Here is a 24,820-nt window from a genome sequence, read left to right on the forward strand (position 1 = left end):
CTCCCATTTATTATATGCTATTGGCTCATCACTTAGTACATAGTATCTCATTAATTTTTATATGGGCCCCGTGAGGTCTGTGTTGTTATCCCCGTTTTGTAAATTAGGAAGCTGGAGGAAACAGGAGAAAATACTTCCTAAATCACTCAGGATTAGAACCAGCCTGAGTGGCCTCAAGACCTTATCACTGTGTCATGTTACTTAACCATCTCTGCCCTCAGGGTTTAAGATCATCCATGGCATAAAGTTTAATTTCGGCATTTGGCCAGCATTGCTTTGGCAGATGACCACAGTACCATTCCAGGGCTTGATGACTCAGCCCAAATCTGTCCAAATCCGGAGAGCCGGGGCCTGGGTCAGACAGTCTTTACCTGAGGTCACAGGGGACTTCTACACCGGAGGGGCGACAGAGACAGCTGAGCCAAAAGCCGGAGTCCAGAGAGTCAGAAAGGAGGTAGTTGGAGGAGCTTCCAAATGAGAGGAACCAGAAACAGACAGGAAGTCAGAAATCTGAGTTCAGGAAGCGAGAGACACAGAGGAGGAAGGGAAATCCAAGAAGGGTCTGCAGCAACTGCCTAGAACAGGCATCACCATTATTGGAGACATTTACAAAATATATCTTTGGTTAAAGGACTACAGACTTCGCTAACATTACCAGTGAAGGAGGTCCAGGCAGGTTAATGTGTGCTTGTCAAGCCCGCTGCGTACTGAAGCAGATGACAGACTATATGGCTCTCCCCGAGGCCTCGGCCTTCGATGTCGGAGCACTTTCAGCTCACTGCTAGCATCATGGCTGTTCTCACCCAGCCACGAGGAGGACAATCGAAAACACTGGCTCCCACAGTTTCCGGTAAATCAACTCTGCTGCCAGCCCAGTCAGAGAGACTTGAGAAGGAAAAGAAAGGGTGTGAGCACCGGCATTCCCCCTCAGCTGAAAGGGTCTCAGGAAGCCACCAGATGCAATATCTCATAGAAAAGCTGTGCATAGGGGTGCCTGGGTGGCTCAGTCGTTAAGTGTCTGCCTTCGGCTCAGGTCATGATCCCAGGGTCCTGGGATCGAGCCCCGCATCATGCTCCCTGCTCAGCAGAGAGCCTGCCTCTCCCTCTCCCTCTCCCTCTGCTGCTCCCCCTGCTGTTCTCTCTCTCTCTCTCTCTGTCTGTCAAATAAATAAATAAAATCTTTAAAAAAAAAAAAAAAGAAAGAAAGAAAAAAGCTGTGCATAGATTTTCTTACCTCCCATCCCTGGAGACAGAGAAAATGAAACACCTTAAATTGGATTTTGCTCTAGTTACTTCTAAACATCAAGGTTGGTCCAGGCCAGCTGGAGCTAGAGTTCAGAATAACCTGAGAACTTGGAATCACACATCCCTATGTGTGTGCACACGCTTTGGGGTGGGGCAATGAGCCCTGCCACTGTTTTATATCATTTTGTCATGCATTGGAATCTGCTTTGGCATTGTCCTTCAGCCACTGTCATGGGGGAAAGCCTATAGAAGGCTGACAGTGTATGATGGAATAAGTATTCATCTGTGCGGTCTTCTGAGGCCAAGGACTTCAAAAGACACCAAACACCAAACACAGGCTTCAACTTTGCAGGCTTTTATACTTCCTAACGGAATTTTTCCAGTGACTCAAAGCTTTAGCTAAAGCGCTGTCCCTTAGCACTGTGTTGGAAGCTAATAATAGCTTGAGTGAACGTTGGAGGTCAAGACCTAACCTTTTCTGGTCTTTATAAATGAGTTATTAAAGGTCTGATGAAGATGGCATTGAGCTGGGAAACCCACATGTTGGGAGATTTGGGGGTACCACTCACTAAGAAAGGGGCGTTTGGGATAGAGTTGGTTTGAAGGGGAAAATGGGGCACGTTTGATATTAGAAATAACAAAGGAAATGACCAGAAAGCTTGCATTATTCATGCATCTATCCATTCATACAGTAAGCATTTCTTATGCTGCTTGTGTTATGCACTTGGCAGTAGAGACCAAAGAAATGAAATGCCTGGATCCTGCCTTGAACAGGAAGCCAGCACTGCATCCCTAAAGGGAAAAAGAAGACTTGGAGGTGAGCCGGGGGCTCAGGTGCCCTCTGTGTGCCCACTCAAGGCAAAAGGATGGAGAAGCCCGGTGAGGATGAAAGTCTGAACTAAAGAGAGATTTTGGAATTAAACGTGGGCATTGAGAGTGGGGGGCAGGTGGCAGGGTGGTGCCCACAGTTACAGAGAGGAATCAGCTAGAAAGAGAAAAGCTAGATTGGTGGAAAATCACAGATGTCAGGGGAAGGCAGCTTTTCAGGAGTATGACAGCCAAGCTAAGATGAAAACTAATGATAATAGCTACCATCTTTCGAACATTTCTTTTCGTGCTTAGTGCATGTATTTCATACTAGACACTGTGCTAAGCACTGGGTATACTGGGATGAGCAGAATAGTCTAGGTTGTACCCTCACAGAGCTTACATTCTAGTGAGTTTCATACTGGTATATCATTTATGCCTCCCAAGAACCACGAGAGGCTAGAATTATTATCCTCATTTTACAGATGAGAACACGGAGCTCAGAGAGGTAGAGTCACTTGCCCCTAGGTCCCACAGAGAAAGGGGGGTGGAGCTTGGATTTGAACATGGTTCTGTCTGATACCAATGCCTCTAAATCTGCAACCTGTACTATGAACATGCAAGCAGAGAAAGGGCATATGGCAGCAGCTGGCAGGCAGCGTAGGAGCAGACAGGTGGAGTCAAGGCTGACTCAAGGAGACAGATTTCAAAGGGCTAAGGAGGGAGTGGTTGGAAACTGATAGGAGGCAGGGAGGTTAGAGATTATATTTGACCATGAATGGAGGGAGAAGGTGACCTAGTGTCTGCTTGTAGGCAGAGACCAAGTACCAGGACCCTGAGAAAGCACAGATTTGACCTTAAGAGAGTGGTTGAAATGTTCCTTTCCTTCTAGGTGGTCAGCTCTAGCTAGCCCTGCCATGCGGAGGTGGGGGCCACTAGTGTGGCCTCCTGGAACCCATGGGGCCTAAAATGTCCAGGGCCCTGAGGCCCGAGCAACCTAAGACCAAGGAGGCCTAAACCCCAGGATTTGGGGTCTTCCTTGCATGTGATCTTCATACATGAGGGAAGCTGAGTACCCCCCAGCAGCTCAGAACCAGTTACTCTGCCTTGCCCAGATGCCACGCATCTGAAAACATTGAGAGGAATACTTCTTTGCCCTAGTGCATTACCATGAGCTCACCAGCCACGGGTAACTCTTCAGTCACAGACCAGCTGCTGAACAGACGCAGTTTAACAGTACATTGTAAAAGTTTTACGGTTAGTAAAGATAAGTGCAAAATTAATCCCTAAAGAACAAAGCAATTTAAAAAGTACATAATGAAGCAATTAGCTAGAAATGGTGGGGAGCAGGAAAGGGAGAGTGCCCATGGATAATTTTACCCTGGAAGGGTCTTCACACTTACGTTTTTTTAATTGTGTTCGATGAGGGAGCCATAGAAGAGTAAGATTCATAAGATGCACAGAAGAGGTAACAATTGATAAAGGGTTTTGAGAATCAAACTGAAGGAAATTTTTACCTTCCTAAAAAGTTGGGGCCAAGGAGGAAAAGAGCTATCAAGACCATTATTGGTATAATTAATGAAATTTTATTATAGACTGTGGATTAGATAATAGTAATGTATCAGAGTTTAATTTCCTGATTTGGGGGAAAAAAGAAAAATAAAAGCCAAAAAAAACCAACTGGGAGCCAGCAATGTATGTTAAAGCTCTGGAGAGTCATTCATTTTCATTCTCTCTCTTTCTATCTCTGTCTCTGTTCTTTTCTTTTTGTGTGTTTTGTTTTTCTTTAGCTGAGTCTCCCTGCTGTTTTGTATCAGATGCTGTAAGGTCGCCTCTTGCTACCATTACATTGTAGTTCTACTTTTCCAGGAAGGGACTACCAGACAAGGCCAAAATCAGTCCCTTAGAGTGACAGAGAGTGAGCAGGGGCTCCCCCCACTTCCCCTCCTTCTCTTTCCCTTCCACCTCCTTTCATTCATTCTCCTCTTCCAGACACTGTTGTGTTTTTTTCTTGACAAGACCTGATATTCATAAATCTGAAATTGCAAAAGGGGAATTCAGAGACGTCTGCTCCCACTACAAATGCTCTTTCCTTTGGGGGCACCTGGGTGGCTCAGTCAGTTAAACAGCAGACTCTTGATTACTGCTCAGGTTATGATTGCAGGGTCGTGGAATCAAGTCCCCTGTGGAGCCCCGGGTTGAGCTGCATCAGACTCTGCACCCAGTGGGGAATCTGCTTGAGATTCTCTCTCTCCTCCTTCTGCCCTTCCCCCCCAGCTCGCACACACTCTCTTTCTCAAAAAAAAAAAAAAAAAAGTTCTTTATTTTGTAAAGGGATGCAAGAAGTAGGATACTGATAAATATAATTTCCCAGTGCTTGTGGGTGACTGTTTACAGAAATTACCTCTACGCACAAGTTTTTCTATCAAGCAAACCTTAGGTCCTGTCTCTCTCTATGTGTGTGCTGTCTGTCTAGTTTTGGAAAGTCCAAGAGACAGGCCCCAGTCCCTATCCTTGCTTGGTGTAACCCCCTGCAGGTGGTGGAGCGATGAATGCGGTATGCCCTACTTTATTCATTATGCCTGCTTCAGGTACTGCTCATCAGGGAGGGTCTTTATGGCTTGTGTAATTTTCACTGCACTGGATTTTAGTTATGTAAAAAAAATCATGAAGTAAGGGAGATAAAATATTAGTAATGATTTCAAGACAGTTTTCCTGGCTTTCAGCATTTCTGAAATCAAGTCGTGCCCTATAAATTTGGCATATATAAATAAATAATAAATATATAAATAAATTACAATTTATTATCCCAACCAGAACACTTTTAAGAGTGAAAGGAGGTACTCCTGACAATTACACTAGAACAACAGGCATAAACCAATAGTACCATGGGCAAACCAGGTCATATGGTTACTCAACTTACAATTTTATGTGTATCTTTAATGCAGTTCTTTCTTTTGACCTCATTTGTTAGGTGCCTGTCATATGTGACTTTGGGCATACAATGCTTAAAATTACATATTTAACATTGAGCATACAGTGTTTACTTATTTTTTTTTAAAGATTTTATTTATTTGAGAGAGAGAATGAGAGAGACAGAGAGCACATGAGAGGGGGGAGGGTCAGAGGGAGAAGCAGGCTCCCTGCCGAGCAGGGAGCCCGATGCGGGACTCGATCCTGGGACTCCAGGATCATGACCTGAGCCGAAGGCAGTCGCTTAACCAACTGAGCCACCCAGGCGCCCGAGCATACAGTGCTTAAAAAGTAAACGCAGCCTCTTCCCTCTTGGAGCTAATGGCATAATGGCACAGACAGCTGATAAAAGAGAACAAAGAATAAATACATAGTTACAAATCTCAGGGCGCTTGGGTGGCTCAGTCGGTTAAGCATCTGCCTTCGGCTCAGGTCATGATCCCAGGGACCTGGGATGGAGGCCCGCTTCAGGCTCCCTACTCAGCGGGGAGCCTCCTTCTCCCTCTCCCTCTGTCACTCCCCCTGCTTGTGTGCTCTCTCTCTGTCAAATAAATAAAATCTTTTAAAAAATGTGAGTAAGTGCTGTATTAGTCAACTAGGGCTGCCATAACAAAATACATAGATGAGGTGGCTTAAACAACGGAAATTTGTTTTTTCACAGTTCTGGAAGCTAGAAGTCTGAAATCAGGGTGCCTGCATGGTCGGGTGCTAGTAAGACCTCTCCTCCTGGCTTGTATACAATCACCTTCTCACTGTGTCCTTACGTGGTAGAGAGTGAGCTCTAGTGTCTTTGTCTTCATATAAGGACGCTAGTTCTGTCTGATCAGGGCTCCACCCTCATGGCCTCATTTAACTTAATCACCTCCTTAAAGGCTCTATTCCAGTAGAGTCACATGGGGGAGTTGAGGCTTCAACGTAGGAATTTGGTAGAGGGGGGGGACATAATCAGTACCTAGCAAGTGCTACAGCAGAAAACACAGAGTGTAAGTTCCAGAAAGTCAGGGATTTTGTATGTTTTGCTCAGTGACAAAATTCTCCTCTTGTACAACGGTGCCTGGCACATAGGAAGTGCTCAGTAAGTGATTGTTGAATTGAATTAAAGCGGAGAAGGGACATGATCTGACTTACAGTTTTAGAAGGTGGATTACAGAGCATCAGGGGTTGAAGCAAAGAGACTTTTTAGGAGGCTGTTGATAGAGTTGTCCACATGTAGATAATGGCGCCTCGGACCAAGCTGTTGACCCTGCAGACTGAGAGATGTGATTAAACGGAAGCTATACTTAGGAGGTAGAATTGACTGCATTTGCTGATGTATTATTGGATGTGGAGGGGGAGGAAGAGGATGTAATTATGGATGAATTACATAATTGTTGATGTAGGTTTTAGGCTTGGGCTATTAAGTGGACGACAGGAAGACTTAGGGGACAGATGGGGAGGCAGGGAAGGAAATCGAGAACATGGGTTTGCACAAGGCAAGCCTGCGATGCCTGAGAGATACACAAGTGGAGGTGACATGTAGGCAGTTGGATATATAAATCTTGAGCTCAGAGGAATGTAGCTCATGTAATTCTCACAACTATTTTTGCAATGTGTCATTTTTGTCTCCATTTCACAGACAAGGAAATTGAATGTTAGAAGGTGGAATGAATTGCCTAAAGTCACCAGTCCAGCAAATGAGAAATGTAGGCTTTGACACCAACACTGCTTAACCCCAGAGCCTGTGCTCTGAGCCACAGGGACCTCCTGTCTTTCAGGAGGCCCAGGGCTTGGATACATTTCCTACTCGGCTTCTAAATTATCACCTGACCTTGAGCCTCACTTTGCTCGCCTGGGAAATGATGGGAGGTAATCTGTTGGATCTCCTTCAGTTCTCTACTGCAATGCTGATCTCCTTTATAAATCCCACTTTTAATGTGAGTTTGCTATAGGTACCTTTCAGAGATCATACCCAAGCTGACAATTCATTTTGATGTGTATGAAAAGGGCAAATCTCTTTAAGCAAAGACCCAGCACACCGGCTTTTTTAATCTGAATTCCAATGGAGTAAGAGGAAAGCTGCTTAGAACAAATGCTATTTCTGAGTGAGAGAATGTTCAGCATTTCTGATTCCTTTTTATCATCTGAATGGTAACCTTCAGGGCCCCTCGGAGCCAAATGTGGGGGTGATGCTAGGACCAGACACATAGCTACCTCTAAGGTCTGTGCCCCAGGTCTATCAGAAGGCCAGACTTTCCCACCTCTGCCATCTCAGTGACATATATGTCACTGAGTCATATGGCTCCTGATGTGCTGGGGGTGGGGGTGGAGGGTAGTGGTGACAGAGGGTATCTTTTTGTCCAGTGCTTCCTGGTTGCCCTGCATTTCAGAAAGGACCCTCCTGACCTACCATGGGCTATACTCTGAACATTGGTCCAAAGAGTCATCCTTTGGGCCAGTGTCACCCTTTTGAGGGGGCATCTGATAGGGACCCTCCATAGGAATTTGATTGGGACATGCTAATTATCCATTCATATGTATGGGATTTGTTTCTGATTAGATTAAGCTTCTGAGAGAGGAAAGAAGCAGCCACTGATTAAAGACATAAAAAAGGAAACACTTTAAATGAGTAAGTGGTTCATCTTCATATAGCAAAGTATAAATTAAACATAGTCCAGGGGATCAGCTTTGAATAGCAGCTGCATAGAGCGGGCTTTTCTGAATACGTCTGCAAGGAGAAGATGCTCACAGCAATTCAAAGGAACTTAACCTACCAGAGAGGGTACCGAACACTCTGGAGTAAGTGGATGGGCCAACTTATCTGATAAAAATGACTCTCGGGCTAGCAATGCGAAGGGTTTTATTTGGATTTCAGAAAATTGCTCCCCGAGTCCCTGTGACATTCAAGCTTATTATTATTCTCTGGCAGCATCAGTGATGGTAATGGAGCCAGAGATCTTAGCTCAAAACAAAGACTCGATTAGAGTAGACAGCACACGTATCAATGGGGTCCTGATTTGGAACTTAGCCAATACTTCTTAGAGCATGGAGCTTCTATAGTTTTGGTTCTATAGAAATGCCTGGACAGGAATTAGCCAGCCTTCCCAGCCTCGTGTGTGAGAAGCTGTGAGGATCAGCCCTGTCATGTTACCTGACCAAGGCTGGGGTGTGGCTGCAGCCCTGGGCTCATCTGGCTCATTCCAGAATTAGTGAAGCGGCCCCGGGGCTGCTACCTAGCCATCTGAGCAACCTGAGCTGTGCGTGAACTCCAAGCCCCAGCCTTTTCCTCTTCCGCCCTGCTGGCTTCTCTCTTGGTTTTCTGACCTCTGCTCTGGGTCTGAACATGAAGCAGACTCTCACCTACATCCTGTTTTGCAAGGGTCCTAACACCTGCCTTCTCCGGGTAGCTCCCTCTCCCACCCCCTAGGACTAAATCTACTCTCTGTACCCTCAGCCTCTGGCGGGGTCCTGCTCTGACTGGACTCATCACCTGAACTTGGAAAGTCGGTCCCCTTCTGAACAGTCTCTCCCCATGCCTGGAACTCTCTGCTACAAAGTCCCAGTCGATAGACTTAACCCCTGATTATCGGTGCCGCAGCGCCCAAGCCTCTCTGGTCACTTTGCCTCTTTGGCAGCTTGTGTTAATCAGAGCTGCGCCAGTAGCCCCCAAGTCCCAGAGGCTTAACCCAGAGCAAGTTTATTTCCTGCTCACATTAGTCTCCTGAAGTCCCACCCTTCAAGAGACTAATGGCTGTCCTGAGCAGCCATTCTCTAAGTGGTGACTCAGTTTGCTTACCTCAGGGGGTTCCCCATCTTTGAACTTCACAGTCACCCTGCCTTAAGCATCCAGCAGATCAGGAGGGAGAGAGATAGAAGTGCTCATGAACTTCTCATACTGGATCCTTACCAACCTTGGCCAGGAAGTGATCGTCTCATTGGGCTGAACTGCTCACATGGTTCCTCCTGACTTCAAGGGAGGATGGGAGATTTGGGGGGGCACGGAGGTATTTAATGAGCAGTAGGAGTCTACCACACGCTTGAAGACCACCCTACTCCTGGCTCGTCTTTGCCACCCTCAGTATGTTCAGGCCTGACTTCTTCCTTTTTGTCATGAATCCAACCTAGCTTGAGTGTGGGGCAATATTAATCAGGCCTATTGGCTGGTATGAGATCTGAGGTAACCATGAATAAACTTTACTTGGTTGGAACCATTAAAAGATGCCTGCTAATCTCAAGGACCATATGTTTGCAAAGCAATCCTCATGAAATTTCCCATGAGGAAGTGAACTTCTGGGGCCCCAGTCTATATAGTCAGAGCACTGGGGTCTGAGGAAAAGCAGAGTCCCCTGTGTGTGATGGGTTAGTTTGCTGAGCCTGGAGCCATCACTGCCCCTGGGTTTCCTATAGGTAAGAAGCTATTGCAGCAAATCTCAAGTCCCTGCAAAACAGCCTTTTAACTTTTTCTTCATGAACCGCTTCCAGACATTCCAGCCCAGCTGGTCTCTTTTGGAATTCTGCCAGATGAATCTTCCTGCTGCTTTCTGATAGTTATGAAGAATCCCTTTCAAACAGGGAAACTGCTTCGAGTGCTTCTTAGGGCTGACCCCAAATCAGACCCCTTCAGGGACACCTTCCAAGAAAAAGCATCATTTTTTCCCAAGCAGCAATTCTGTCCAGAGGACTCTTTGGCAGTGTTTACTGCAAGGGGAGGGCTTTTGGGGAAACTGCATCCCCAGAGAGTGTTTCTTCTGTGGGGTCTGATGGAAGAATAAGTATTGTCAGACTTTAAAAATGTTTTCTTACACTTAAAAATAATGAAATATCTACCCTTGGAAACCTGGAAGAGCACCAAGGAAAGTACACTGGAGATCATTCAGAACTGACGCCCAACTCTTGATCCCGCATTCATGACATAAATATGTATCAAACACCTATGGTGTGCCAGGCCCTGTGGAGGCATAGAGATTCCTTCATGAGAGCAAGGTGGCCATGCATCTTCTCTGGCAGGCTGGTATTGCAGACCAAGAAACAAGTTAAAGCTCCTGCTCACTGAAAACCAAGGAGTTACAAATTAAAGCTACAGCAAGAGTGAATTTCATACCCATTGGATTGGCAAGAACTAAAAAGTTGGACAATGCCAAATGTTGGCGAGATCGTGAAGCAACATGAGAGCTCATCTGCACTGGTGGGAGCAGAACTCGGTATGCTCACTTTGGAAGAGTTTCTCTTTCCCAGGGAAAGTTGAATGTGTATACAACCTATGCCTCAGAAATTCTACTGCGGTGTAAATACACGGAGAGGTGCTCGCTCTTGGGTGCCAAGAGACATGTATAAGATTGTTCCATGGAGGGCTCTTCATTATCCTGGAAACAACCAGACTGTCGACCAACAAGAGGATGCATAAATAAACTGCTGTATATATTTATACAATGGAACACTCTGGTGATGAAAATAAATGGACCAAGAAGCAAGTTGTGGAATGCAGACAATATGTTTTCATTTATATAGCGTTCAAAAACAGGTAAAACCAAATAGGTAGCGTAGGTTGATGGCAAGGACATTAACACAATTCAGGATAACGGGTTACCTTCAGGAGTGAGGAAGAGCGCACAGTTTTCTGAGTTACTGCTAATGTACTGTTTCTTTAAGCAGTGTGTTAGGTAGACTGTTGTTCCTTATATCACGTGTCTTTAAATGTACTCGTGCACACAACTATCGTTAAGTGTGGGGCCAGAGAAAGGATAGGTAATATGGCAACATGTAGCAGAGGCACTTAACCAAATTTAGGGCCACCAGGAAGAGTGGGTAGGAATTACTAGGCAAATAAATGTATCCCTGGGGGGAGAATGCCAGTAAAGGGAATGGTATGGGGTGCAGGCAGAAATGCGAGAACAGGGATCCTAGGTCTGCCCTAGGAACTAAGAGAAGTGGGTGTAACAGGATAGCAGAGGATGACAGATGAAGCTGCAGCAAACAGGAGGGACCGGGTCTCAGAGGCCTTGCAAATCCTGTGAAGGAACGTGATCTTTCTCTGGAGACTGAAGGTGGCAAGTATGGGAGCAAGATGCACGTTGGAGGGAGGTTGGCTCCGTGTCTTAACATTGTCCCCATCCCGGCTCCTCCTCCACCTCACACCCTTGACCTCAGCTTGCTAGTGGCTCCTGGCATTTGTTTTAGCTTTGCCCAGAACTGACCCCTCTTCCCTTCTTACCCCCATGCCTAGGATGAGGTGAGCAGGGGGCCCTGGGCACAGAATGGAAGGATGCCCGGGAAAGGAGGGCTCTGTGCAGCCCTGTTCGGCATCTTTGTTTGCCTTCATTTCTGACCCTACAACCACCCTGCAAATGAGTTTCTGGTCTTCTGCCAGCTATTCTCAGGCCTCGGTCTCAACCTCCATCCTTCTTGTCTTCCTTCCCCCAGCCTGCCTGGTTTGGCTTTCTACTCTGTCTCAGCATTTCACAGCCAACTTAAGCGAGACAGTTACACATAAAAGGATAATTAACAATATAAGCCAAGAAATACGGACCACATGAGTGGTATAAATTATGTGTTTCAGGAGTTTGGAGGAGCTGGGCCAGGCTGGCTTTGGATGGATGGAGAGCAGGAAGGAGGCTTTCTAAGTTAAAGGAAGACTGGGAACATTTTGCCAAGAGCAAAGAGATCATTAAAAGTCATGAGGAGATAAAAAGCTGGACAGGATATGGGATCCTGTGGTCCATGGCCATGAAGTACAAGGCTGAGATGCCACCACTCCCAATTCCTTGCCTACGGTAACCATTACTAATAAATGGTGGTATGCTTTTCCATGGAGCCCGGAGAATCCTTCTCAGAAGGATTCAGAGCCTCAGAATCCTTCTCAACACAATGCTTCAGAGGGACCTTAACAAGCAAATGGATTTAACCTGGAAGTGTTATTTGCTGTCCTTGACACAGACTGCAGAGTGATCACGAGTCTGTGTGTGGGAGAAATGGTCAAGCTATATCCTGTTGCCTTGCCTCCCATGTCTCCCTATTTTACAACTTCCGATTTACAACTCTGCCAGTCATGTCTCAAATACTGGGCGTCATTTGACGTACCGGCCAGAAAACGTAGAATCACAGAATGCGAGAAATAGAAGGGATCTATCGCATCATTGAGTTCAGTTCCTTCATTTGGCAGCTAGAAGAAACTTGAGGCTTGGGAGGGAAATGGGCTTGTTGATGTAAGTGGCAAACAGAACATAAACTCAGATCTTTTGACCTTGACCTTGTACCAGCAGCTCCCAGTCCTGGAAAGGGAAAAGAACCTCACCTTCCGTAAGAACCCACTACATGCCTGTCTTTGCTAGTGGGAGCTTTCCATAGAGCATCTCACTTAAACCTGCCAGGGCATCATGATCCCCAATAAAAAGGCAACTGACATCCAAAGCCAGGTTCAAGTCAAAGGCTAATGTGTGACAGAGGCAGGATTCAAACCCTCTCCATCAGCCCCCAAGACCTGCCTTCCCAGATGGTTCCCAGGCAGATGGTCCAAGCCCTTCTGGAAACAATAATAGGATTAGGGCTCTCTGGGAAGGGCTGGTGGTGAGTGAGAGTTTACTCCAGGCTGGGTGACTGTTGTTTGTCATCTATTTCCGGTTCTTCATCACATCTGGAGGCAAGCCCAGCAACTCCTCTGTAGGTGTGTGCAAGCAGGGGCCAGGTCAAGGTTTCTCTCTACAGTGAGTTCATGGTTCCACAAGACGAAGCCTCCTGCTTTCCACCATGCTTATTTGATGACTTGCCAGGTTTTACGACGTTAATTTAAGCTCTGCAGCCAAAGTGACTCTCTTCAGTTACAGCAGTGTGCACTTAAATGTCAGAGCTTTGCTGAAAAACCGCTTGGGTTTGAAGGAAGTCACTGTGTTCGGTAAAATCTGGCCACATTTTATGTTTATGGCCTTTATTAGGGGATCCAGCTGAGCGAGTTAAAACTGCCTCTCTGAAGTCCGGGAAAGCCCAGGACTCAGATTGCAGGAATCACTCACTTAAATAATGGCTATTAAATGTATACTAAATGCCTTGTGCTGGTGTAGACAACAGGCTCCTTGTCTTCCTGGAGCTTATAGTCTAGCAGGGAGCAGGGGAAAGACATTGAAAGAGTAAATACATAAACGGAAGTGTTATGAGTAAGTGTGACTGAGAAAAAGGGTGGGGCCCTGTAAGTATTCCAAGGGGACCTAGTGGGCAGTCAGAGAAGGTAATATTTGAGCTGGGTGACAAGTGGGGGGAGAGTGTTCCAGAAAGATGGAATAGCAGGTGCAAAGGCAGAGAGACAGGAAAGAACTTGGTGTGGTCAAGAAACCTACTTCCCAGTGCCCATTCAGAAGCCACAAGATCCAGCCTACGTCCAGGGCTGACGTGCGTCAGGTGTCCCCAGTGCCTGTGGGACTGAGCACGGGCCTCACTTGCTCTAACAAGCTCTCACATGCACCCCATGTAAGAATCAAGCTCTACATCTTGTAGGTGCTTCCTGTGCCCTGTGACCTCATCAGCCTTCTTGGTTACTGACCCTTGGCCTTCATTTCTTAGCCATGTCTTTGGTGCCCACCTTCCCGGCCCTACTTCCCTTGGCACTCTCACCCCTGAGAACTCGCAAGGCTAAGCCATCACTGTCTCCCACATCTTTGCCTTCCACCCAGTGGCCCCACTTCTCTGGCACAATGCTTGCTCTCTGTAGCCTCCTTCTGGTTCAAGTCAAAGGCTAATGTGTGACAGAGGCAGGATTCAAACCCTCTCCATCAGCCCCCAAGACCTGCCTTCCCAGATGGTTCCCAGGCAGATTTCCACCTCCTGCCAGCTGTGATGTGGTCCCCTTCCCTCCTTTCCTCATCCCCTGCCCCACCCAAGCCTCCATGGAAGTTTCGTGATGTCATCTTCCATGAGGCCCAAATGCCAGTGATTTTCTTTCCTATCCTTTGTCTACGATACATGTGAGGGTCTCCAAGATCACCTGTAGGTAAGACTTCTGAGAATCTCTGTGTGTCAAGGCATCGGTCAGCAGAGCCGCTCATCGCCTGGGGACCAGAGAATGCGGGCTTCCTCTTGTTTATTATCTCAGTGTCCTTGGGCAGGGTCCAGAGGTGATGGGTTAGACATGCTGAGTCCACATCTTCTGCTCCAATGCCCAGAGACTGCTAGGAACTCAAAGGCTGCATTCAAGACAGATGCCATCACCCTCTCCATTGATGAGTTCCTTTGCACAGGAGGGAGGAGAGTGGAGACGACCTCTAGGTTAACAGGTGCTCTCAGTCTCTAGGGAGGAGCCTGGGGCACCATTCCACACTGAGCCGGGCGCTCTGGAAGGCAGCCTGTCTCTTGTCTGGTGGGCTTCAGCCAGACATGGAAGAGTCCTCTGCAGTTATATATTTCCCTGAAAATGGATGTACAGGAGAGCCAAAAAGCAGGGATTATAAGGTTATTATAAAATAATAACATGTGTAGGGGCTTCCTGAGCCCACATCCCTGTGCGGAAATGACTTCTGTTATGCCTGTTTCATAGACAAGAGGTTAGGTGGCCCACAGTCACCCCTCAGCAGGCACACAGCGGGGACAGAATGGACTCAGGTGTCCTGCCCCTACCCCCTTGACTGCCCGTGCTCAGAATGAAGCAGGCCCAGGGTTGAACACAAATCCACACATGCCCCTCGTTCCCTGGGCGACATCGAGGCTGGGGCAGAGAAGTCACCTGCCAAAGGTGGTGCAGGGACAGGTAGCAGAGCAAAATATTTGAATTTAGTTCTCACTGGCTCCAAAGCTTTCAAATATTACGTCTCCCCCGCCCCCCAGCCCCAGCCCAGCCCCACCTCTGCTGTGCCATGGGAGTGCATGGGGAAGCAAGCCCTGGGTTTGGGGGGCTGGGCCTCAACCCAGGGCTGTGCTGGTAAGGTACAGGGGGGACGTGATCCGCCTTACACCTTGCAAAGATCTCTCTGGCTGCTGGGAGGAGAAGAGACTGGAGGAGGAAGGCAGGAGGGAGATCAATTGTTTGGAGGTTGTTGCAGAGTCCAGAGGAGACATGGCCATGATCTGGACAAGGGCCGTGGCCACAATGAAGGAAAATGGGAGTGCGTTCAAGAGCCTGCCACTGAGATCACACCGTTCCTTTTACTGTGCCCTGAGGGCGGACGGAAAGTGTGGCCGCCACCCTTCTGATCAGAAGCACGGCAGATGCGCCCACTCTAAGGTGAAATGGTGAAGCAACTCTTGGAGAAACAGGTCTTGTAATAAAAGAGCTTTGTTATGAATCATGTTCTGTGTTGTGTTGCTGAAATATGCCAAGTAATAGCCTCCGTTCCTGTTGCAAAAGAATAATTACCCGGACTCTTAGTGTAGTCAGTAACATATTCACAGTATTCACAGGCTTTCATTGCAAATCTGAGCAAAGTGAAGGAAGTCAGCATGATCCCCAGAATGTATAGGTCATGGAAATGAAGGTGCACAGCCTGGGGCCTTCCATGGCTTCCTCTCTTCCGTGAGCTTCGGTGGGGATCAGAGAGATCCTTTTCTCTTCGGTACCAGTTGTGTGGCCTTGACCAAGGGACAGCCTTTAGTCTCAGTTTCCCCATCTGAAACTGGAGACATTAACAACGGCCTCGCAGGGTTCTTCTGAAGATCCTGCTGAATATAATTTGTATAGTAATAGCTGAGCTGATGGCATGCTTATTATGTGCCAGGCATTTTCCTAAGCACTGTGTATATAATCACTTTAATCTCCTCGGTAACCTCATGAGAGAGGCGCTATTATAATCCCCATTTGAGAGGAGGAAACTGAAACACAGCAAGATTGAGTGACTCACCCAAGGTCATGCAGCTAGCATGAAACAGAGCCAGGATTTAAATCCAAGTCGTCTGGTTCCAAATCCTCTGCTCATAACCACCACACTGTGCCGCCTGCCCACATACACAATCCCGTGCCTGGCATACGGTAGACACCCAGTGGGAATGCTCGTTTCCTTTCCATTGGCTCTAAACAATATACTAAATGCAAGACAAGCTCAGAAAGTGAAAAGGCGATCAGTTAGCCTTCCAACTCTGACAGCCCGGAGCAACCAACCAGCTGGTGTGAAATAGGCGGAAAAGAAGGCATTCTCTTCCTAACTCCGGAGGTAATTAAGTAAAATCCAGAGTTGACCTTAGAGTACACTTATCTTGATGAACACTGAGAAATGTATAGAATTGTTGAATCATTACATTGTATACCTGAAACTAACATAACACTGTATGTTAACTATACTTGAATAAAAAACAGGAAAAAAAAGTAAAGTTGACTTTATCTTGGGTGAAGACTTATGGTCGTTGGTGGATACATGTTGTAAGTGTGAACATTATCTACCAAACTGTCCAGTTGACAGTACCTGACAAGAAGCCTCTGCTGTCCACCCAGAGATGATGATTGTGTTCCCTCAGAAGCCTCATTCATCAGCTCTGGCCCAGTATTTCAGATTCATCCCACATTTATGAAGCATCAATCACTTCCTGATTGAGTGATTAAATACCATCAGCCATATATTTATTCAGAGAGTACTTACAAAGTATTTCTATGTACCAGGCCTTGTGTTAGGTGCTAGATATGAGAACTGAGTGAGATATGGTTCTTCCATCTAGGAACACAGAGTGAGGAAGAGAGATGGCTCACAGGTAAGGCAGAAGTCGTGAGAGCAAGAGCTTTTAGGGCCAGAGGAGGAAGCAATTGGCTCTGTCCCAATAATTGTACAAAGGCCCCACAACAGAGAGGTCATGTGGCCAAGATCTTGAGAGATTATATTTTTTCAGTTGGAGAAGGAGTGGCATTCTAAAATGACATGTAGAATGGGCAAAAGCTGAAGGGCACAAAAGGACATGCACGTTCCAGAACATTCAAAGTACAGAGTGGCTGGAATGATTGTGGCAAGACCTCCAAGACACTGTCCCTTGACACTCAGAATAGAAGATCATTTTTCTTTATTTTCTTTTAAATCAAATTGCATCTAGTTCAAGTTCTTAGTCACGGAGATCAGTGAGAAGTTTTGCATGATTCCCTTCTTTGTATCTCCCTCTCTCTTGGGTTCTATCAGAACTCAGGGCTGAGGACAGATGGACCAGAAGATGGGCACCTGGCTCTCTCCCCCTGGTGATCACTAATCTGTGTCCAGGCCCACGTGGTCCATGTTAGAATGCTATCTCTGCTGGGAGTCTCTGCTGCTTCCTCCATGTCAAGCAGGGCGGCAGAGACCATTCTGAAGATTTTTGTTAACTTCTCCACCAGGGGCAAGGAGAACCCAGGTCTTTGATCACAAAAATGTTTAATCTCTTCTTTGCGGGGTAGAAGGAATGGAAAGAGAAGGGGCATTAATTCTTTGCTGGTAAATCCATGGCAACAAGAAACAAGACACAAACGGACTCAACCATCTTCCCGCTAGAGGAGTAGAAATAAGGTAGAGCTCACTGAGAGACAAGATGAGGAGAGCTGGAGTTGTCTGTGCTCAGGCTGAGTGGTCACCTGTGGTCTGGTTTAGTGGCTCAGAGTCAGGTCTGGGCACTGATGAGTGGCTCTGTGTCTCCTACAGGTGTGGCAGTGTGGCGGCAGCGTGGAGGTCCTGCCTTGCTCTCGGATTGCCCACATTGAGCGAGCCCACAAGCCCTACACTGAGGACCTCACGGCCCATGTCCGCAGGAATGCCCTCAGGGTGGCTGAAGTCTGGATGGACGAATTTAAAAGCCATGTCTACATGGCATGGAACATACCCCAAGAGGTAGGAAGCCCCTGTGGGGATGGGATTTTAGGGGTTTGCTGGGAAAATAAAACACAAAAACAAAAAATATGGGTCTAAACCCTTCTTCCCGTGGATCAACCAGAGTCTTGGGATCCATGCTAGAGTAGACTCTCAGCCCCAAAAGACACCACATGTGGAAGAAAAGAGGCTGACTGTGAGGTACTAAGCCATGTCTTATTCCTGCTCCTGTCCCTGGGCAGCATGCTTAAAGGAAGACTTCTCTCCCGACCTCAGTATCCTCATTTTATTTTATTTTTTTAAAGATTTGTCTATTTATTTTAGAGAGAACTCATGCAGCGGGGAGGGGCAGAGGGAGAGAGAAACCCAAGCAGACGCCGCGCTGAGTACAGAGCCCGATGCGGGCCCGATCCCACAGCCCCTGACATCACGACCCGAGACAAAACCAAGAGTCAGATGCTTAACTGACTGTACCACCCAGGTGCCCCATCAGTATCCTCATTTTAAATGAGAATGTTGGGGGTGCCTGGGTGGCTTAGTCAGTTGGGTGTCTGACTTTGGCTCAGGTCATGATCTCAGGTCATAATCTCAGGGTCTTGGGATCGAGCCCTGCATCGGTCTCTGCACGCAGTAGGGAGTCTGCTTCTCCCTCTGCCCCTCCCCCCTGCTCATGCTCTCTCTCTCTCTCTCAAATAAATAAATAAATAAAATCTTTTTAAAGATAGATAAATAAATAAATGAGAACACTGGAGCAGATAGCTCCAAGTTTACTTCATGTTCCCAGGTCCTCAGCTTCTCTGCTATATAAATATACCAGAAATTACCAGAATTCACAAAATGCACCTTAATCTTCTTGTAGACTGGATTCAGGCTTCTCCATTGAACCTTTGACCAGAGCAATAAGGAATGTCCATATGGCTTTGAGATTTCTTGAACCACATGCCTGAGGAGGGGATACCCTCTCACAGGGATCCTCAGGAGAAGAAGGGAACTGTTCGGGACATTTTTAGGCTGTTTCTAACCTTCACAGAATCTCATCATTGCCTGCAACTGTCCTCTATCCCTCTTGTCACTAACACTTACGAAGTGCCAAAAAGCAATGCTTCTCTAGTAGATTTGTTTAGCCTTGCCATGTGTCATATGGAAATGACCTTGGACCACTGAGTTGGGAGAACCCAACAGATGCCAGCCATAGGATCCCAACCTGCTTAGCAGCCTGTCTGCCTGGAGATCATTGCTTATGTTGCCATGGCTATCTGAGACAGCTGTTGACTGCATGACCTCCTTCTTTCCCCTTGGGAGTCCTTTAAGAAGCTTTAGTTCTTTCTTCCTAATAGGGAAATGGTTGATTTTTGCCTGAAGTTTCCATATGAAGGCCCTGTTCCCTGATCTCTCCACCCAGCTAATGTTGTTCTGGCTGAGTGACTGAAAAAATAGGCTGGGCCATGGGCGGGAGCTTTTAGGCAGCACCCCCCATCACCACCACCATCATGGGGGAGGAGGCTTGGGTTGGGATGTATACTCCCACAACCAGTGACATTTCAGCAGTAGAGAGAAGAATAAGGAGCCGAAGTATCAGCCAGGGTGCGGGCAACCCTAATGAACCAGCCCCAGGAATGCATCGCTGACAGTGGGAGTGTTTCTAGGGAAACAGCAGTGCCTTCTGGACCCATCTGTGGCTGTGGGCGTTGGATCACAGTATTCTGGGGAGCATGCTGAACACCTCTGTGGGTGTCCTCTGATAGCAAAATGTTAAGAACGCTTGGGAAAGTCCCCCAGGAACATAGCAGTAAAGCATCATAGATCCCCAGTCCCTTCGCAGAGTTCTGTCCATACTCCTGTCACCTTCTCTCTGCACCCCAAAGCTGAAAACCTTTTAGACTTCTCCCCTCATTGTGGCTGCTAGATGTGGAAATGGACAGTACATCCAATGAATGGCAGAGAACCAAGTGAGAAAAGTAATTAGAAAATGATGAAATTTCACGTGTGTCTGTGACACCTCAGAGGGGTAGTTCAAACCCAGTCGACTGGGTGGGAAGAGAGGGCAGTGAACTCAAGAAAGGCAGATGAGGGGTGGAAGTGTCCAGAATAAAGCCTCAGGTGGAAAAGGAAGAGGTCAGTGTGTTTTCAAAAAATCTATCCCTTGACTCCACTGTTCCCTGCTTTGTTTAGATTCTCTCTCCTACCTCTTCCCAGGCTTCTGGAAAGAGTCAACACCTTTCCCGCTCCATTCACTTCTCAAGTCATATCCCAGGATTGCACCACAACTGCTTGTGACAAAGCATCCAAACTGCTTAATGGACATTTTAAAGTCTTTAACCTACAAGATCCCACCTTTCCCTTGAAACTCTGTACTCACCTGGCTCCATGATGCCACAGCCCAGTATATCCCCATCTCTCTCTGATTGCTCTTAATTCCCTTGTGGGCAACTCTCACCTCCCTCGGATGCTTAAGTGCACCCAGGGATCCATCCCTGGCCAACTGCTCTCATTAAACATCATCTCCCTGGTGGCCCCATCTGTTCCTGGGTGCTTCTATCTGTTGATGACTTCCTAACTAAGATCTCTAGCCCTGACTTTTGCCTTTAGTTTCGGACCTATAGCTGCACATCTCCTGGTGCTCCCTCGGGCACTTTAGACTGAGTCTGCCAAAACGAAGAACATCCTTCCCCCCAGAGCTGCTCCTGTTCTTCCTCCCCACCGCAGTTTAGGATACCACCATCTGCCCAGATCTACAAGCTTGAAACTGACCATCTTCCTTTGATCCTTCTTCCCCTCAAGCCCTGTTCCCAGCCCATCACCGAGCTCTCTCCTGTCCATTCCTACCCCCATCACGTCTGAGTTCAAGCCTTGTCTCTTCCTCTGCAAGAGCCTCGGACTGGTTTCCCTGGCTCAAGCCTTATCCCCTTCAAATCTATCCTCCAAATGACCCAAAGTTATCTTAAAAACAAAATAAAACAAAAAAACAAAACCTCACAGCAACCACATCATTGCCTTGCTTAAAATCTTTAAAGGACTCTCCACTGTGCACAAGATCAGGCATTAAGCCCGCCTGTTTGACATGCTTTCTCCTCTGCCCGCCTCCAGCCCCCTGCCCCCACCCGGTCCTGGATTTCCGTGGACTGCACAGCCAGTGAGAACTCCAGAGTCCATTCTTTCTCTCCTCTGTGTTTGCTCATTTTGTCCTCTCTGCTTGGAATTCCGTACCCGCTGCCTCTTCCCCAGCCTCCACCCTCACCCATTTCCCTCCACCCTATTAGACTCAATGTCGGTGAGCCCTCTTCTAGGAAGTCAGCCTCAGGAGGAGAAGATACCCCCTTTGCCTGCATGTTTCTGTCATTCCATCATCACTCTGTAAAAAAATGTTCTGTTGTGTAAAAGTCCCTCAGTCTCTCTCTCTCTCTCTCTCTCTCTCTCTCTCTCTCATTTTCTCATTAAACCAGGGGCTCTCAAATCTTTCAGAACTTTAAAATCACTTGTGCTCCAGCCCCAGAGATTATGACTTAATTGGTTTGGAAGGGCACCAGGGATCATTTTTTGGAAAGCTCTTCAGGGATTCTAATGTCCATCCAGGGCTGAGAACAACCGCATTAGACTCCAGGCTTTCTGGGGACAGATTGTGTTCTTCACTTTTGTGTCACCAGGCCTCGCACAAGGCAGGGCACATGGTCAGAGCTCAGTAAAACCTCGCTGATGCTTATTAACAAATGGATCTGCTGGCAGTATGCGTCATTCCTTTCTCCCTTGGTCAGTGGCTCCTAAAAGCACATCTGCAGACCGACTGCATCAGAATCACCTGAAGAGCTTTTTAAAAATACTGCTTCTGGGTCTCATCCTTAGAGATTCTGATGAGTAGGTGCCTAGTGTTGCCAGAATCTGTTAAAAACTTTCTGGGTGGTGGTCTGGGGCTGCCAAGTTTGAGTAATACTAGTTTAGCTCATTCTGGTAGTCCTTCCAAATTCACCTTGAGCATCACCTACTCCAGGAAGCCTTCTGTGACTGCTCACCCTCTCTTGCCCGCCGTCTTGGCTGCCCCACTCTCCCTCAGCGTTCTGCTTCCCTGCGTGCTCCACACTGTGTGCAGAGAGACTGTTTATTTATCTGGATCTTCCAGATCTTCCTCTCAGGCAAAGTCTGTGCCTTCTTCCTATCTGTATGTACAGTGTCTAGGGTAACAACTGACACATACTGTGAAGATGAACTGACAAAGAAAAAGAGGGAGGAAGTGTGGGTGCTACGTGCCCCCATGTTTTCCCCAAGAGTGTCCCCAGCTGCCCTTGATGGAGTGGTGTCCCAATACCTTGTGCTCAACCACAAGCACATCTGTTACCTGTTGACTTCACCTTTTGTCTACAGCATCCCAGCTGCAGGTATAGAGCTGGACCCCTTCGACCCTGCCCAGTGGCTGCCTTGAGAATTAAATAAGCTAGTATATGTAAAGACTTTGATCAGTGCTTGGCCAATAGAAAAAGCACCAGCTAAGTATTAACTCTTGCTGTGGCTGATCTTGCTTATGCCCGCTGCCTCCCCAGCCCAGCTTTAAAATGTCCCTGCCGGGCCACCGGCCTCCGCGGTTGCCTTCTGTGCCAAGTCCTCCCCAAGCTGTGTGCCAGCCAGAGCCGGCTCTCTCACCCACCACGTTCAGTCCCAAGCTTTTGGAAGGCCGGAGAAGTCCCAGCTCTTGCATCCCCCTCTGCTTTAATTGAAAATCAGTTTGCTTATCAACAAACGGAAAGTCGGCCTGCAGCAAAGCATCAGCATTTTCTCACACAGGGTTCGGGAACTCTAGACCCACCCCTGCTTCCTCTTGCCCAAAAACTGGCTGCATGCCCGGGATGACTCACCATGGGGCAGAGGTGACGGCCCTTCTTTAGGTTTGGCTACAAGAGATTGTACGTGTAGCTGCTCACACAGGCAGGAATACTGGACAGCTTTTTGTGTAGCTGAGTGTATTCGTTTCCGGGGGCTGCCATAACCAATTACCACAAATCGAGTGGCTTTAAACAACAGATTTTGATTCTCTCAAAGTTCTGGAGCCCAGAAACCCAACATCAAGGTGCTGGCAGGGCTATGCTCCCTCTGAAGGCTCTAGGGGAGGATATTTCTTGCCTATTCCAGCTTTTGGTGGCTCTTGGCATTCCTTGGCTTGAAATGCATCACTCCAGTCTCGGCCCCTGTCTCTATGTCTCTGTGTGTTCAAACCTCCCCCTCCTCTCTCTTATGAAGATACTGGTCATTGCCTTTAGAGCTCACCCTAAATCCAGACTGATTTCATCCACAGATCTCTAATGAATTCCATGAGCAATGATCCGATTTCCAAATAAGGTCACATTTGTAGGTTCTGGGTAGACACAAATTTTGCAGGAGAAGCTATTCAACCCACTAAGTATTTGGCAAAGGAGGAAGATATGATTATTGTTTTTTTAATAGTAAGGGCCAACATGACCTTCTCTGAGAGAGTTTGCTTATTTCTCAATTTCTTTTTTTATTTATGTTCAGTTAGCCAACATATAGTATATCATAAGTTTTTGTTGTAGTGTTCAATGCTTCATTAGTTGCACATAACAGTTTCTGCCCCCAATCTGAAAAGGGTTTGATGCAATTTACAGTAAACACACGGTACAGATGTGCTGAACCATTAAAGCAGAAGGGCAAAAGTCAACTAATAAATAGGAAGAGGAAAGGGGCATGATAAACAGAAATATAAGCTGAGCAAAACTCTGATCCTGGAGTCTCCTAGAAGTTAAAGTAGAAATGGACTTCTGATGGACAGTTCTCCCACCTTCCATTAGATCATAAGGAGAGAGAGCAAACTTTCCCTTGATCCTGAGCATAGAAAGAAAGTTTTCCCGTGGGAACCCAGAATTTAAGAAAACACAGAGGCCTTCCAGAGACAGGTTCTTCTAATGGCTTCCCATAAAAGCTGAGACACAGTGTTAGTTTGTTTTCATATAAAGGCAATTAACCGTGAAGGGGGAAAGCCTGGGTCCCAGCCAATGGTTTTGCAATATAAGGATAAGGTACAGAGAAGTTTAAAGGGCTAATACTTAACAGATCCCTTGGGGTAAAGGGTGGGGGGAGTGAGTAGGTCACATTTATTGTGAGTTGCTATGTATAATACTTCATAAATACTTTCTCAACCCGGTCTCATCCATATAGCTCAGGTTCAGCGGTAGGTCAGAGGTACAGAGATCAATTGAACATGTTTCCTGAATCCAGCAGAGAAAGACCAAGTAGCAGTTGCTAGGAGGGCTCTGGGCAGGAGCCGAGGAGTAGGCAAATCATAGATGAGGCCATCAAGACCTCCTCAGAAGGTAGGTCCTCGCTGACATTGTACCTTTACAGTTTGTAACTTAAACCTTTGGGCCGTAGCAGGTTCAAATTTTTATATTGCCTAAATTCTGGTAGGCAAAAATAGATGTATTTCTTCTGTTTGTTGTTACTCGAGACCCCATGATCTAATACCAAATATTTTGTTCCCATTACATGCACATACGGGCATCAGCCATCTTTGTGATTTTTCTCAGAGCTTCAAATGTAAACTCTGTCCATTTCATTATCTTCCCAAGCCCAGGAACTTGACCCCTAGTTGATGCTAGAACCTAGGGGTTCACACAGCCAGCACATGAGCTGTGGCATCAGTGAGAGAACTGTGTATCTCCCCGTCCTCCTCTCCCTGCACTCTGGGCTAGTGTCTTGTGAGATACCACAGGACCTAGCTGGTTCCATGGTGTCATCCTCTGAGATGTCACTGAGTCTCCATCTGATCCCCAGCTGCAGAGACTCCTTGCTGTCCTCTGCTGTGGCATCAGCTCTTCTTCAGCTGGTTCTGTGCCCTGTCCAATGGCTGGTGTGCAGGCCCAGGGACTCCATGTTCTCCCCTCTGCTCTGGGACCACGAGAAACGTGGGGGCTTCTCCCTCTCTCTAACTCAAGGACACATCCATGTCTCCATTACTACTCCTTGCCTGCTATTCTGTGATGGCTCAGGGGCCACCTCTCTGATATCCCCCGGAAGTGACAGACACAAGTACTCTCTATACTGAGACCCCCAAGCTGAGAGAGGGTCTGCTTCTCCCACAAGAACTT

At 47.1% G+C, this 24,820-nt stretch overlaps 1 protein-coding gene across 1 annotated transcript in view; it reads left to right on the plus strand.

Annotated features, from left to right (window-relative positions):
• Positions 1-24,820, plus strand: part of GALNT18 (polypeptide N-acetylgalactosaminyltransferase 18) — a 349,679-nt gene that overhangs the window by 276,274 nt on the left and 48,585 nt on the right. Inside the window, exon 7 of the mRNA XM_034995612.1 lies at positions 17,568-17,753. Coding sequence (XP_034851503.1) covers positions 17,568-17,753 — 186 coding nt within the window. The remainder of the gene's footprint in view (positions 1-17,567; positions 17,754-24,820) is intronic.

This window comes from Mirounga leonina, unplaced genomic scaffold (assembly GCF_011800145.1).
Source record: "Mirounga leonina isolate KUSES-001 unplaced genomic scaffold, KU_Mleo_1.0 Mir_92, whole genome shotgun sequence".
Lineage (NCBI taxonomy): Eukaryota > Metazoa > Chordata > Mammalia > Carnivora > Phocidae > Mirounga > Mirounga leonina.